Source organism: Cucumis melo, chromosome 5 (assembly GCF_025177605.1).
Source record: "Cucumis melo cultivar AY chromosome 5, USDA_Cmelo_AY_1.0, whole genome shotgun sequence".
Lineage (NCBI taxonomy): Eukaryota > Viridiplantae > Streptophyta > Magnoliopsida > Cucurbitales > Cucurbitaceae > Cucumis > Cucumis melo.
The window spans coordinates 28,990,423-29,007,615 of NC_066861.1; the positions used below are offsets into that span (position 1 = coordinate 28,990,423).

Consider the following 17,193-nt stretch of genomic DNA (forward strand, 5'->3'; position numbering starts at 1 on the left):
ATTGGTTCCCTTTAATGGTTCTTTTAGGTGCCACCAAATACTAATTATTTTTTAGTTTTTATTTATTTTTAATTTCTTAATATAATAAATAAAATTTAAAAAATTAAAACTCGAATACATGTCAATTATCAAACAATATTTATTTTTATTTGGACGATTAATCATTCGATAATATTACGATTATATTCCTTTTCTTTTTTTTGTCTACTCATCCATGGAAAAATTTAATTTGAATTTAATTAATGCAAGAATATATATATTTTTAAAACTCATGGATTTTAATTATAAATTACCTTTAATGTCATTTTTGTTTAATTAAAAACTTGTAATCAAATTTGCACCCTACAAAATAAATGTTTTACAAATCATTGGAAATAATATCAAAACACTTTTCTTTAACAAAGAAAATTTTATTAGAAGGTAAATTTTAAGGGTAATTAAGATTCTAATACTCATCTAAATTTGGATTAATTAAAAATTTGATGAAATTCAAATTTAATTTAGGGAAAATTTGATGCAGAGTTTTCCCACTAAATATTACCATTTTGAGGACAAAAAATAGCATAGATAATAAAATTAAAATTAATTTTTTTAAAGATTGTGAATAAAACTTTAATAAATGACCAAAATATTAGATAATAGAGACTTAAACATATAATCTAGAGGGAAAAAAAACCATTCAAAAAATAACTTTCTTGGATTTTTATATTTTCTTTCAAAAAATTTATTTGGATAATTTATCTTCCATTATTAGTTTTTATTTATTTATTTATTCATTGATTGGTTGGTAGCAACTTTTTCATTTTATTGGAAAACACTATCCATATCAAAGATAGGTAGCCACATAAAATTATATTAAATCATTCAACCTTGACCCTCAAAATCACCATATCCACATCTCCTTCCATGTTTTTAGGGTTGTAGGGTTAAATCATGCTTTAAATTTTAAAAATATTTTTGTTATTTTTTACTTTTCGCGAGCCATACACCGGCATCTTCTTCTGTGTCAACCCAATTGAGAGGTATTAATTCTTGTGTACTAGATAATCTCTTACGTTCAAAGCTCAAAAAAAAAAAAATGATGACCGAAGATCAATAAGAATGATAGAATTGACAATTATCTATATCGACAAGGCGAATTTACTCCTATACTCTCTTTCGGATGTCCGATATCATACTAAAACTCTCTATATGGTCGAAACGTACTTAGCTTAAAGTGATTTGCTCTTTTGTGACCTATTAAGGTGTTTACCTTAAAATATGTGAATTACTCTAAAATGTTTTAGAAAAGTTTTATGGATGTAATAAAAATCTTTAATCTCAAATGTTTGTTGACATTATAATTGACATATATTCATGCCGTAGAAGAATAATGCTAAAAAAATAACTGAAACAATATAAAAAAAAATTATCTTATTAATTTAAAATTATGGTCGTAGATCGATGGTAAACCATCTTGAAAATAATGGATAGATTTGATGATAAAGAAGAAAATAGTCAAAGAGAATGATTGTTTTCAAATATAACAAAATAAACTAAAAGTATTTATAACAACATAGCAAAAACTTTAGAATTTATCAATGATAGACACTGATAGATTTTAATTAATTAGTGTCTGTCGTTAATAGATTCTAAAATTTTGTTATATTTGTAAATATTTTGTATATATATAATAGACTATAAAACAACGAAAAATATAATTAACATAATCGGTTTTTCATAGGAAAATGACAATGCAAAAGCAGAATAAGATATATATTATAGTATAGTAATATATATATATATGTATATATAAATAAGCATATAAATATACATATATAGACACTAAGGATGGAGACATTTGTTCTCTTCAAAGATTAAGCAATAACCACAATTTGAAAAAGATTTTTTTTTTCTTAAGAAAAAGAAAATAATAAAGATGAGAGAGGTTTAACAAAAATAATGTTACTAAAAGTGGGAACAAAAAACCCCACCAAAGTATATAATTAAACACTTTGGCTATCATTTTTAGAATGCATATATTGTTTATTTAGAGCACTTCATGAATATATAAAAATAATTTAACCACTTTTTTCCCAAGAACAAAATCAATTTACTTCAACCGATTCTGATAGCTTCCAGAAGAAAAACACTTTTTTTAAAAAACTCGTCTTCATTTAAACTTTTTTGTGATAAAACATTTTAAAAATAAACTTCTTAAAGGTTCAATAGTCTTAGAACCTTCAAATCAAAGAATTAGACCCGACTTCCAACAAAAGATATGGATTATGGTCGTTCTCTCATTTGCAATCTAATTTCGGAATTGTTTGAGCTTACAACCTCTTGAAATAGGTCAGATAAACAAGTCTCTCAAGATCCAACTCAACCAAACCACATATACATTAAGCTTCTAACGACCTTATAAAAAAAGCATGTCAACGTAACCACTATCTTCAAATAAATAACTTTAATAAGGGGAGAGATGGAAAAGAAGCAAGTGAGAATGTATCCTAAAAATGACTAAAACTATACTCTAGATGAAAAGAAACTCAAGGTATAAATGATTTAAGATTTTAAAGGGATGTTGGAACAAATGAACATGTTACCATGTAAGTGAAAATCTAGACACAACTTTCAAGATCATTAATGTGTTGGTTGCAAAAATATGCCTCTTATGGACCCACTCCATGCTCACTTGCCCCTATCTCTCTTCTTTACCTAATAATTATCTCTTTCATTGTTTTACCCAATTTATTGGTTCTCATGGTAAAATGCATGTGATCAACATTCTCTCTCTTTTATATATATATATATATATACATTTGTTTCTTATATCGTACGAGTGTTAGGCTCGATCGATAACTATTTGTCACATCAAATTTAATGTCAAAATAAACACAAACAACTCAAAGTTATATATATGTACATATAGAGAGAGGTTTTTCCTTGTAGCTAGGGAGCTAGGGGCTAGACATATATTATATTTCAATTATAACTTTACATTATATTTTTTCCTTATTATATGAACTTTGAAAATCATTATCTCATGCATATTCTCTAATGGAACGTTATCCATTATTATGTTATTGATAAATAATATTTGTCTGGTTGAAGATGACAAGAGATGAAGTAGTTTTCAATTGATTTCTTCCTTCTTCTAAAGGACCACCAACAAGAAGGGCTGGCTAGCTAATATTATAACTTATGAAGAACCATATGGCCCCTCTCACCAATTTGCTTCCACTTCACTAGTGAAAGAAATCAATGTACCTTGTACAATATGTCAATAATTTCATTTCATATTATATGCAATTAAGTGTGTGCAGGAGAAAGATACCCAATTAATTAGAATTTATTGTATTCAATTAGGTTAACTTTATCGAACTAAAATTGAAGTTTAGTTTGAGATCGACGTAGTTTTTATAATAATAGATCATGACAATATTATGCTTTTAGATGTCAAAATAAGCATAGTATAGTGTTCAACTAAAAAGTAGGTCATATAGTTTAATTATTATAAAATAATTTAAGCATTATTGAAACACCGAGAGATCGATAGTAAAAATTATAGAAAGAAAGTACAAAAATTATATTATTGAAAAATTGTGTGATGGTGACGGTTTAGAATGAAAAATTTAGATTATCGTCCACTCGTAGTTTTGAAATGTCTATAAAAAAGAGAATTACAAATAAAATATATTACAATTTTTGGGAAAAAATGTTTCTTTTTTAAACAAAGGAGGACAAAATATCCAAAATTTCTTTTAATAATTTAATTATTGAAAAAGAATTTAAGAATTCTTAAAAAAAAAAAAGAGAGAGAGAAAAAAAAAAAAAAAAAACCTTAAAGTCTAGAATGGAATGTGTGTATTATAGGTCATAATTTTCAATTGCTACCAAATATGACAGTGTCCTTTGTACTTCTTTATTTATTTATTTTTTGTTTATGTTGAGAAAATAGAATAGCAAAAGTTCTATTTCTAAATAGAAACTTTTAATTAATGATCTAAACAAATTCCATGAAATGATTATCCACTGTAATTTTAATCTCTGAGTTTTATTAACATATAATTATTGTATTGTCGTAATCATAAACTTAGCTCTCTTAAAAAGAGAAAATTATATGCTCAATCATTTATTTAAAACAATCAATTAGAGCGTACGTAAGTAGATTAAATAAGATTTTCAATCTAATCTAACTCAATATTTAAAATTCAAGTTGAAATAAATTGGATTATGGAATTATTTATTTATTTTATTTTATTTAAAGTATATTACTTAAAATACTTAAATAGTTTTTTTTTTCTTTTTTACTTTCTTTAGCATGGAAGAAATTAAGAAATTTAGGGATGGTAAGAGAATTTTTGTATTTTTAATTTTCGAAAGAAAAAAAACCAACAAATTATTACCAAACGAAAATATTACTCAATTTTAGTCAAAGTTATATAAAATTGTTTTAACCAATTGAGCTATACATTTATATATATATATTCAATCTGTTTTCATTCACATATATTATTAGTTAGTCAAAAAAGTGATACCGACATCCTTATCAGTCACATCGAATAACTTCTCTTCTCGTGTAGCGGGAAATCGTAGGAGAGCGAGAGAAAAAGAATGAAAAAGATTATATTGGTCTTATCATTTCGTTATAGTTATCCAAAAAATCATAATTTTCAAATATGGTAATACAGCCAAAGCTCTCTTTCCTCCTTCTTCTTCTGCTTCTTCTTCTTCTTCTTCTTCTTCTTCTTCTTCTTCTTCTTCTTCTTCTTCTTCTTCTTCTTCTTCTTCTTCTTCTTCTTCTTCTTCTTCTTCTTCTTCTTCTTCTTCTTCTTCTTTCTCCTTCTTCATGTTCTTCCAAATCCAAAAAGAAAAGGTTATATCACATCACAAAGCACAGCACACACAGCCATGGCTGCACACAACTTTTCATTATATTTATTTTTCCTTCATATATATATAACAGTAGAATTAATAATAATAATAATAAGTACCCACCACACTTACTTCTCTCTTTTTTGCCTTCATGGTCCCAACATTTTCCTGCCAGCCGTGGGCACTACTGAAACCCCATAATTTTTTTTTTCTTCTAAAGAAAAGTTAAAATATAAAAATTGCAATGCTACCCTTCATCTTTCGTCGTATTTCAAAACTACCCTTTACATATCGAGCTAGAAATGGCTTAGAATGTCATATTAAAATTGAGACATGAAATTGTGTGTCGTTGTTTATTTAAGGTAGCCTTTGACGATCAAGTTATGACTTAATTAAGAATATGAAGTGAAAGCGTCAAATTAAAATTTGAATAGTCACCGTCATCGCCGTAATTTTTATTAGACATTTTAAGAGTATATAGTTAGTTTTGATATGTTTGTGAAAAAGTCGATTATAATAATTAAGGATAAGAATGTTTTTTATTTTTCAAACTAAGAGCAACGTTTTTTGGGACTTTTTTAAAAATATAATTTAACAAAACAACAAATATTGGTGTAATTTTCAATCCTATAAATCCTACAATTTTATTTTCTTTCGATTCAACGTGTGAAAAGTGATGATTCAAACCTTTAATCTTTTGGTTCAATATAATAACACATATATCTTTAATCATTCAAATTACATCCAACTTGATCGGTAAAAAATACTACTATAGAAAATCATACGTCCAAATATTAATCTACTCATATGTTTGATTTACTAAAAGCTTATATAATATAGCACTAAAAAATATCTTTTGAAAATTCAATAGTCAAATAAAACAACGAAATAATTAATAAAGCAAGAAGCTAGAGTAAGAAGAGTTATGTATTCAACACTTGAGAACTTGAAAACGTGAGAACTCGAGTTATTTTCTTAACAATATATGGTTGTGAAAGAATTAGAAATGAGGACAATTCAACTAGCATAAGTACGTAATTTTTAACCAAATTGTAGTAAAAAAAAAAGGCACTGTTCTAACCTTTAAACCCAATAATGTAATTATTTTCTCCAACCAAAATATTATATTATTTTGGCTCCATAGAGAGATAAGTTGAAAACTTTAAATATATTAATTAAAATTTTGTTGTTATTATTTTATCCAACCAAAATATCTTCCTTCATTGCTCAGCCTTTATTATTGGAATCAAACCCAAAACATACATACACAATTAATTAAAATGGTTCAAAATAGTTTTTCCTCACAAGAAAAACCAATCATTAATTTCTTAAGGTTTGTATAAATAGAGTATTTTGGGTATAGTGTAAAAATTAGTATATAAAATAACTTTATACAAAATGTTATGTTTACTCCTCCTCTCTCTCTAACTTTCTTTTTTGATCCCATATTTATATTCTCTCTCTAACCCTCTTTTTCTCTCTATATATAAGCCAGAAGTTTTACTGTTTTAATACATTGAAACCTCAGGAAGAACAATATATATATTTATATATATATATATTTATATATATAACACACACACACACACACACACACATCTATTTCTTCTTCCCCTCTCTCTCTCTCTCATTTCATTTTTTAAAAAGATTTCTAGTTTCTTCTGAAAAAGCTTTGTTATTTTTAGTTTTCAATCATGTCAAGCTGCATCAGTAGTGCTCAAGAACAACTCTGTTATATCCCCTGCAATTTTTGCAATATTGTTCTAGCGGTATATATATATTATCAATTACTCTTTAATTAATTTAATTTCATCAAATTTTCCAAAAGTTTAAATCTTTATCAATTCATTTTTGCTATAAAGATCTGATTTCCCCCCCCCCCCCTTTTTTTCTGTGTTTTTTTCTCTCTAAAGTTTGTGGGTTTGTATTTTTTTTCCCCATTTTTTTTTTACTAATTTTGTAAGAAAAATCTAGTGAGAGAGAAGGAGCACCATTCCTTTGTAATCTTACTCTACGAGTCGTTTGTTCTTTTCTGGAAATTCGAACATAAGATCTTTGGGAAATGGTTTAAAATCAGTTGAGTCCTGTTCAGATTGAGTGGAAGAATAAAAAGGGTTTAGAGATCTTAGTTTATGCATATCTCTAAGCATTAAAAAACGAGAGATCTAGAAACCCACTAAGCTGATGAAGATCTTGATCATTTTCTTGTTCTTAACCCTAGCTAGCTAGGGCTAATTTTTAAGAAAAATCAATTTATGTTTTTTTTTCCTTCTTTTTTAAGGTGAGTGTTCCATGCAGCAATCTCTTTGACATCGTGACCGTCCGATGTGGTCACTGCAGCAACCTCTGGTCAGTGAATATGGCTGCTGCTTTCCAATCTCTCTCATGGCAAAATTCTCAGGTAAATTTTCTTTCATCCTTTATTTTAGTGAAGAGAGAGATCTCAAATATGTCTGAAGATCAGCAGCGGCCTTGGCGGGGGAAAAATGAATTAAAATAAAATAAGTAACATTTTTTTTTTCCTTTTTTCATTTCTTTTCTCTTTTGGGTTGAAAAAAGATGAAATTTTGACTGAATTTCCAAATGGGTCAGTGAAGTTTTGAAAACCCTAGACGGCGGCGGAGGTGGTGGTGGTGGCGCTGACAGCGGCCGCCATAACCCATAACCTATTTTATGTTTTTTCTTTTTGTTAGCTGTGTAAGGGAATCAGAAAGGCTAGGGATTTTATTTCTTTTTAGTTTGGAAATTTTTTCAAACTTTGAGGCATTTTTTTTTAATTTTATATAAAAATTTTAATTTATTGCTATTATTATTATTTTGTTGATTTGATTGATTTGTTGTGAATTTTAGGGTTTCTTAGGTTCAATCTCTCATGTCTTTTCCAAAGCTTTTGTCTTCTACTAAAGAAACAACAGATCCATTTGAACTCATGGTTTTTCATTTTTTCTCTTGGACTTTTTTTCCCTCTCTTTTCACTATTTTCCCCAATTTAATTGAATCCCCTCTTTCTTTTTCTTCAAAATTTTCCAAAGAAACATACTGATGACAATTTACAACAAACTGGCTCTTTTTTTAAGTGAGAGATTAGCTTTAACGATAAATGATACGACCTTTTATCTTTGTGATGGAAAGTTCGATCTTCCATAATCCCTATAATTATTGTATTAAAAAAATCTAACTATTCACTCCGCTCTCCATCCCAAAAGAATTCTCAAATTTTTGGATTCTACTATTAAAAGAAAAAATTTCAATTTTTTCGATCTATGCTTTCATGTTTCCTTAAAGCACAAATTGAACAACTCTACGTCTCTGATCAATAAATTAGCTTAATTATCAATCTCTCTCTCTTTCAATAGAACATAATTAATTAACCTTAATTTCTCTCTTAGTTAGCCTTATTAGCTAGTAACCATAAAGCTTAATTAATTAGATTTTATGAAATGGGTTTAACCAATTAATTAAGCTTCAATGTCTCAAAAGATTAACTTAGTTATAAATTTCCCCCCCTCTCTCTCTTTCTCTTAATTAAAACAATTATTAAAAGTACTTAATCTCATTCTAACCCATTTTTTTCCTCTCTTACAAAAAAATTCAGGCATCAAACCATAGCCACAGTGGGAGTGGAGGTGATCACTATAGAGTTGAATTGGGATCATCATCATCAAAATCCAACACTAAGATGAAAATGAGAGCTCCAATTAAGAACCCTACAAATGATCATCATGATCAAAGGCTCATTAATCGACGTAAGTATACAATCATCCATAATAATTAAGAAAATTATTGCAAATTACAACAATGTTTCATATTCTATAGATCAAATTGTCTATAATAATTATGATGATTATATTTTTCTTTTTCCAATTTTAAATATTTCACCCGAGTTGTTATTTTCTTTTTTCAGCTCCCGAGAAGAGGCAGAGAGTACCTTCTGCATATAATCAGTTTATAAAGTATGAAGAAAATATACATTAAAAATTATATATAACTTTTTCTTTTTTTGGGTGAATTTTTAATTTTAAATGGGTGATCTCAATTCTCTCTTTTTGCTTTTAAAATCTGACAAAAATTACATAAAATTCAGAGAGGAAATCCAAAGGATCAAAGCAACTAATCCAGATATTACCCACAGGGAAGCCTTCAGTACTGCTGCTAAAAATGTAAGTACATATATATGTATACACTACCATTGTTTTATCTTTTTCATCGTGCATCTCGAGTTATACCTATCCATGTATCATTTTGATGTCGTCCATAATGTACATACTGTTACGTTTTTTGAAATCTCGTTTTTATAAATTAGTGTTTTTTTTTTTTTTTTATAATCTTTTGGGTATTGACTTGGTTTTTGTTTTCTGAAATGGCAGTGGGCACATTTCCCACATATTCATTTTGGCCTCATGCTGGATACCAACAATCTGCAGACTAAGAATGATGTGAGTAAATATGTTATCTAAATAGTTTTGAAGTGATTGATTTTACTTACATTTTCGTTTTTAGTTTCCCATTTTTGAAAGTAAGTCGGTTTGAAAATTAAGCATATAAAACAAGAACAAAAATTGTAATATTCTTTTCTTAGTGACAAACCATAAAGACAATTTGTTACCAATATTCAAAAGAAATTAGTAATTACACCCACACATGGTTTGTAGTTTTTATGTACTCAAAATAATTACTAAAGGAGATTAGGGCATGCGTAAAACATTACTAATTGTTTGATTAGGGCTAAAAACATATTTGTTTTCTTCTTTTCCTTATTTTTTTCATAAAATTTTCTTCATCTTGATGATGGTTAAGAAACTAATGGAGGGAAAAATTAAAGAAACAAAATAGATTAATAATTTATGAGTGGTATTTTGACTTGATTTTTTAAATTATAATATAACAATTGTTATTTTAATTTGATGATAGGGATCTGAGAAGCATCTGATGTCAGTGTCAGGGCTGCACTATTGATTGATGGAAGAAATGATTATGATCATAATTGGGTATTAATTAGATATTGAAAAGGAAAAATTATGATCTCTAAACCCAAAAAAAAGGGGAAAAAAAAGAAAGAAAAAAAAAAAACTCTTCTAGAGCACTTGAAAATTGGGTATTTTCAAGGAGTGAACAAATTAACAGCCATGCATATGTTTCCTTGTTTCCTTTCTATGTTTATTTGCAATTTAGTTTATTGATTGTGAACTATAATCTGTATTTCCTTTTTATTAATGTTTCTGATTTGATTATGTATGCATCCCCACTTCAATGGGAAAAGTGAGTTTAATCGATACAATATTATCTTTTCGATTGGTTATATGTTTCGCTTATTTATCTCTAAGTTTTAACTAGAAGTAGAGAGTTTGAACTCTGCTAGGGATAAAATATATGTTCATTATACTAAGCACTACAAAATAGATGTTTCAAACCATTAACAATCTCTATGTACTTTTATTAAATGATTAAAAAATAAAAATGGAATAAAATATAGTCAATTTTGAATTTAGTTTTTTTTTTCTCTTTTTCCTTAATTTTTTGCTCAAATATATGATTTGAAACTTCGTAAAATAGTATTCATATACAACTAAAGGTTAGATTGAAAAGTTACTTCAAATAGTTTGTGCATATTAATATGCAACTATTTTTACGAAAGATCTACCCTAAAAAAGAAAATAAAACGACAGTTAGCTTATCTTTGATTATTGTTAATAGTAACAATATTATTGCAGCATTGAATGGATTCGATAGGCAAACCAAAAGTTGTATATGTACTTCTTATAGCCTTAAGGAAGCTTTAAAAGGAATGGCACCTTGATTGAACTAGGCATACAAGTAATAAAAAAATTCTTCCCTTTTTGAACCTATATATATATATATATATATATATATGTATGTATATGTATGTATGTGTAACCCTAATTTTGAAACATATTGATTTTTAAGGCAAAAGGACAAGTGGGCATATTGATAAAAGGTGAATAATTAGAAAGGGTGAAAAGGGGGAGCTTTGCCTTTGATGCATTAGCAAAAAAAATCACTGATCCCATCAGTTTCATTTTTTATCTTTTGCTTTTGTATGCTTTTCATGCAATGGGGAAGCAAATAGGCACACATATATAGATTTTGAATCATATTCTATGATGCTTATATCGAAATTGATACCATATATATATATATATATATATGATCATAAGTTGCAAACCAAGTATATGCAAATATATATTATATTATAATGCATAGATATAGGATAAATAATATAGTGTGCGACCATACCAATAATACACCAAATCTTGTCACAACTCTACTATTAAGCATGCCTAACTCAACGAGTTAAGTACTAAGTTAAGTGACTAGCTACTTGAGACGTCCTCGTGTCTCAACCCTAAATAAATGAAAGTTTAAAATTATTTGTGATATACAATATTGAAAAACTATTTTCAATGACAAAGTTTTGAAAAATATTTATAAATATAGCAAAATAATAATCACAAACTTCTGCCATAGACTACTGTACATCTGTATTTATCTATATCTTATCATTGTTCATCGTAGATAGATTAGAACGAGAGACTTTGTTCCTCATTTTGGTCCATTTTTTAGAAGAATAATGGATGGCTAAAGTATTGAAAAAAAAAATAGTTTGAATTTAGTTTAACAAGACTATACTTTATTGGACATAGCCATTTGAATTTTTTTCTTTAGAAACTACGAAGATAAAGATAATAAATAATAGAGATGCAGTAGACATTTCCGAATAACATCTCAACTAGGTTGAAACATCCTCGATCTCTTATCATTTTAATTATTTCAACGATTTAACTATTTGATAAATTTATAATCGAACATATTTATATGTTTCCATCTATGAAGTTATTTGTTTTGTTAATTTACCCAATTAATTATTACCAATCTTTTCAAAATCCCAACCAAGTGGGACTTTTAATGTTCTATACATTTGATCTCCAATAAGCAAACAAGTGGGACTTTACCAACAGCATCATATCCTTTCATTAAATTTGTTTTTGACAATCCATTTTTTCTTTAATTCCTTTTTCTTGGAATCCAAACAAAATGAATAATTGAAAAAGGAATCCCCACCTATTTGATGGAAAGGCATTTTGAATTTGTTTTTCTTCTATAAGCATCCATTTAATTCAATCAGGGAGGGGGGGGGGGGGGAGTGGAACTTAGAAGAAACTACAATTATTATTTTGAACTCAATTTGAAAAAGAAAAAGAACAACACTTTAGTATGCATTACACCATGACTTTGCATTTCTATATATACCTTATGTCTAAAAGAATCAATGTTTATTAAAGATGGAACATCTTCATGCTCTCTCGATCATCAAAATATCGCTTTTGATCCTACCAATTAATGGCTCTAGCTCGTTACACGAAGAACAATTAGTTTAGACTTGGTTTTTTGGTTTGTGAAAATTAAGAAAGATGAAAGATTATTGCAAGTTTAAAAAATATATTAAATGGTACTTTTCATCAAACAAAATCTTATTGATCATATTAATATATTTTTTCCTTCCAAAAATGAATTTAGATTTGTTCGATCCATACAGACTCCATTAGGGCAATAATGTTAGGATCTTCTAATTGTGTAATTGATTTCCGTTCGACCAATGCAACATTAGGTGCTATGGCCAAAAACATGTTTAGTGTCTAATTAGTAACAATATCTAATTAAGACAAAATTACGATGAATATACAAGTACAAATCAAAACGAATAGTGTATAATAGCATTTAAAGTTCACTGTCAAAATGAGAGAGAGAGCAAGCGAATCATTATTACGTAACATGACACGTTCTTATCGAAAAGAACAATTCTTATACATCATTCAAAGACCCAAGTAGAGTGATCGAGAAGACTGAATGTTTTAGAAAATAACAAGTGGGTATAAGCCAGAAGTTTCTCTTTAGGTGGTTACTGATCATCAAAATTAATATATGAAAATTGAACAAGAAAATCCTAGTAATAGGGATTGATGGAAAAAAAAGGGAGAGAAAGTGTTTTTCTTTTCTGCTTTCAAAAGCCAAAATCCTAAAAAAAAAGATTATGTTTTTTCTTTTGTCCAACCAAATATGTATATATATATATGTGGGACTGTAAACTCATAATTAACTATGACCTATGTGAGAAGCAATTCTTCACAATTGCAATTGGACCACAATCTTCATTTTAGGGCACCTGGAATTCCATTTTCACTTGCTACAGAATCACTTTCACTAAAAGCACCATTATTAAAGCCAAAGGATCATATATATATATACACACATATATATGCTGTTTTTCAGATTTCTATAAAAAAAGCCCATGAATTTCTTGCATGTATATAGTATATTTTTCACCAAAATAATGTATGTATATCTAATATGTAAAACAAAGTTTTGATTTTGTAGCTAAACATGTTTTCACCCCATATTTTAAGGGTGGAGTTTTTATGAAAAGAAAAAGAAAGGAAAATTATCGATGATTTATGCTTTCAATTTTTTGGATTGTATAAATTTAAATCTTAAAATAATAATTCTTTCAATAATATTTCAAACTATAAATTTTGGAAATTGTATCAATTTAAACATCAAATGAAAAATTGTACTAATTTCTAAACCCTAATCTTTTTCTATACATGTGAATTTAAACCTTAAATTCACATAATTGTATAAACATTCTATTATATTTTAATTTGATACAACTTATAATAATCATAATGATACAAAATTTAAATCAATACAGTTGTTAGTTAAGGTTTATAATGATATATACAATGAAGTTTATAATTGTTTATTAAAGGTCTAAATATATACACACAATGGACCATATTTACCTAAGAAAATTAAAGGTGTTTCTTTTTTCTTTTACGTTTTTTAAAACTAGAAAAAGGAATGAGTTTTTGAGATTTAAAAAGTGTATATATAATATATATATATATATGAGAAAGAGAGAGATTGAATGAAAGGTGTGGGAGTGTGTGTCATAAAATTGTGTGGTAAATTTGGTTTTTAGAGAGTGATATCATAAAAACATGTTTCTGACACTTGGAATCTGAAACGTCAAATTCATCCCTCTTTCCCATTCATTTCTACTTCCCTACCTCTCTTCTCTCTCTCTCCCTCCCTCTCTCACCATATTAGTTTTATTCATATCAATTTTGTTTTCTTTATTTTACTTTGTCGGTTTTGATCTTGAAGCGTGATAGTGAATGTGCTAGAAAGATATCAACGTAGTTGAAATGTTTCGATGCAAGATATGGAGATGAGGTAATAACCTCTGATCTATCTAGGAATGAAAATTATGTCAATGTCACGGATTAACAACCAACAAGCTCATTTTGAGTATTTATCGCTTTTTTATTCATGTCATTATTCTCTATCTATCATTATTACAATATTAGAAAAAGGATTTTAACCTTTGATATCTTAATTACTACGTGAGTTGTTGTTATAAACTCATTTTAGATTAGTTTTCTATTCATTTTTATTAACCGGGTCTTCTCATAAATTAAATTTGATTTAGACAAAAAAAAAATATTTAAAATCTATTTTCTGCGTTAAAATTATGAGTTTAGTACTTCTTGAACTTCGTGGGTCTTTTTTTGTATTTGAATCTTAAACCTTTTAAAAGAATATAATAGATATGTGAACTTTCAATTTGGTGTCAATATATTGATCTTAAACCTATATAGGTCTCTAAAAATTTAAAAATAAAAAATAAAAGTGATCTATCATAAACGATAATGAAATTTTATACATTTAATGAATATTTTCAAATATAGTATAATAAAATATAAAATATATTTTAAAAATCTCTCAATGATAAAACATTGATACACTTCTATCGGTGTATTCTATCACTTTTAGAGTGAAAAATCATGTCAATTACTATTGAGCTAAACTTACTTTAACAACTTCTTTTCACTAAAATTAGCTATTTAGTTGAATTTGTTAAGACACTTTGTTTTATGAGTTAGATTTGGCTTTTCAATTAATTTATTTCAATAAAAATCATACACATAATATACATAGAATAAACTACCATTGTATTCTACAATTCCATTAAGTATAAAGTAAAATTTAATAAAATGATACAATTATTAGGTTATTCAATATCAAGTACTTTTAAATTAAACCACGAGGCCAGACATGGATACAGAACAAACCTATATATAAAGGTATGATTTCATATCATTTAAAAAAAAACCTATATTATTATTTGAGATATCCAAACCTCCAATTGACTTTAATTTAATTGACATCTTATTATACCTACGAAATTTAGTGTATATATATATATATATATATATATATATATACCATGATTAATAAATTAAAAGCCATTTGTCTAAAAGCACTATTACATATGGTCTAAAAATGAAATGTACACTAGGATGGTCTAAAAACCAATAATGGACTAGGGGTGTATTAATTATCAAAGTTACACCATGTTTCTATGTTTTCTATAACACGTGTTGGGTAAGAACTAAATATTTCATCACTTGAAAGATCATTGCACAAGCTTTAATTTATGTTAGTTTAACGATTTTCATGTTTACCACGCATAAAATTGAACACTTAAAAACTCTGGGTCCCGATCTTAAAAGATTCGCTTCTCAACGTGTGAACCCAGAGAGGAGTCAAAACTTGACCTCAAGTTCAATATATATATATATACACATATATACAGGGTAATTATAATAAGTAGTAATTTTTAGAATAATTACGAAGTATGTAGCAATATTTTAAAGAAATTACAAATATAGCAAAGTCTATCGGTGATAGACTTCTATCGTTAATAGACTTTTATGGTTTATCAGTGATAGACCAACATTTACTACATGGTCTATCAGTGATAAACTCCTATCATTGATAGATTTGGACAAAATTTACTATATTTGTAATTTTTTTAAAATGTTGTTATATACTTAATTATTTTGAATATAATTGCTACATTTGCAACTATCCCATATATATATACAAAAACACATTCAAACATTTCAACCACGGATGACACATTCATAGCTCTTTCTTTACACCTACATCCAAAAACGATAAATCAATAAATAGAAAAATTGAAGAGACATATACACTTCTAGTTGAATAGTTGGACTTTCTATTTGAGAAATCAAACTAAAGTGATAACTAGAGTCACGGTAAGTAATTGTATCCAAACATTCGATCAACTAGTATTGGACTTAATTAATTAGTAATTGAGGTAAATTAATTTTGGTATATTAATATATAAAATAGAAACAGAAAATATTTATCCTAGAAAACATCTCCAATAGATACACATACATAATGTTAGGCACAAAATATAAAGGTTAAGTTCTTTTTGCAAAACATGATCTTCTAGCCCTTAGAGAATGCATCACGTTCTATGTATTAATTCATTTCCAATTATTTTTTTTATTTTTTTCTATAAATAAAAAATAAAAATTTTGAGTCAATGATTTTAATTCATATATCCTTTTAAATATATTTCTCCTCTACTAATTAATTTCTATCCATATCTATTTGATTGATAGAGAGAATTTTAATTTTAAACATTATATATTATTTGCCACTCTTTTCCATTTGGGTTTCTCCCAAATGATATACAGAGAGAAAAGAAAGATTTAGTCCTTATTTATCCGAACTGGAAATGTATACTAAATCAATATTTTCATTTTAAATGTTTAAAATTAAAAAAAAAAGTATTACATTTTGATTATTAGTTAGATAAATACAAAATTTAATTGGAATATTGATAACAAATTTAAAGTTTAATTTTAAATGATTAAGATAACATGAAATTTTAATAAAAAATTCTACCTATATACGTTAATTAGGTTGAAGTTCATGCCAAGACATACTCTTTAATCTTTAGTATAAGGATGAATTTGTGAATTAGAACATAGTTCAACAGAGAAAGTGACACACTTTGTTGGGCTAAATAAAAACAAACAAACAAATAAATAAGGTGACACACCATATTCATTTTGGCTAATAAGAAGGTAAAAGTGGACGAGGAATTTGCAGACTTGTTGGGCTTAGCTCCAAGACGATGGGCTCAACTTGAAGAAGAAAAAGATATATTATAATGATATGATTTTGTGTTTTGTGGTATATATTTATATTGGATGGAACAGGAAAATTGTAAAGATTTGAGTGTGATCGAGGGTTCACATGTTGGTTCACATTGTGAAGAGATGTATGATTGAATTTCTATAGACAGTATATCAGAAAAACAAACTGTGTTTGGATAATATATAACACTGACTTTTTAGCAGCCTTTTCCCCCAACACACACAGATATATATATACATATATATATACCCTTTCACATACAACAAAACACTCATTTAA

At 27.2% G+C, this 17,193-nt stretch overlaps 1 protein-coding gene across 1 annotated transcript; it reads left to right on the forward strand.

The window, feature by feature from the left end:
- Positions 1-6,283: 6,283 nt before the first annotated feature.
- LOC103497152 (axial regulator YABBY 5) lies at positions 6,284-10,135 on the forward strand. The gene is made up of 7 exons (XM_008459252.3): positions 6,284-6,626; positions 7,139-7,258; positions 8,453-8,603; positions 8,762-8,810; positions 8,942-9,017; positions 9,225-9,293; positions 9,769-10,135. Exons 1-7 carry the CDS (start codon positions 6,552-6,554, stop codon positions 9,811-9,813), a joined length of 585 nt encoding a protein of 194 aa, XP_008457474.1. The 5' UTR covers positions 6,284-6,551; the 3' UTR covers positions 9,814-10,135.
- The last annotated feature ends 7,058 nt before the right edge of the window (positions 10,136-17,193 follow it).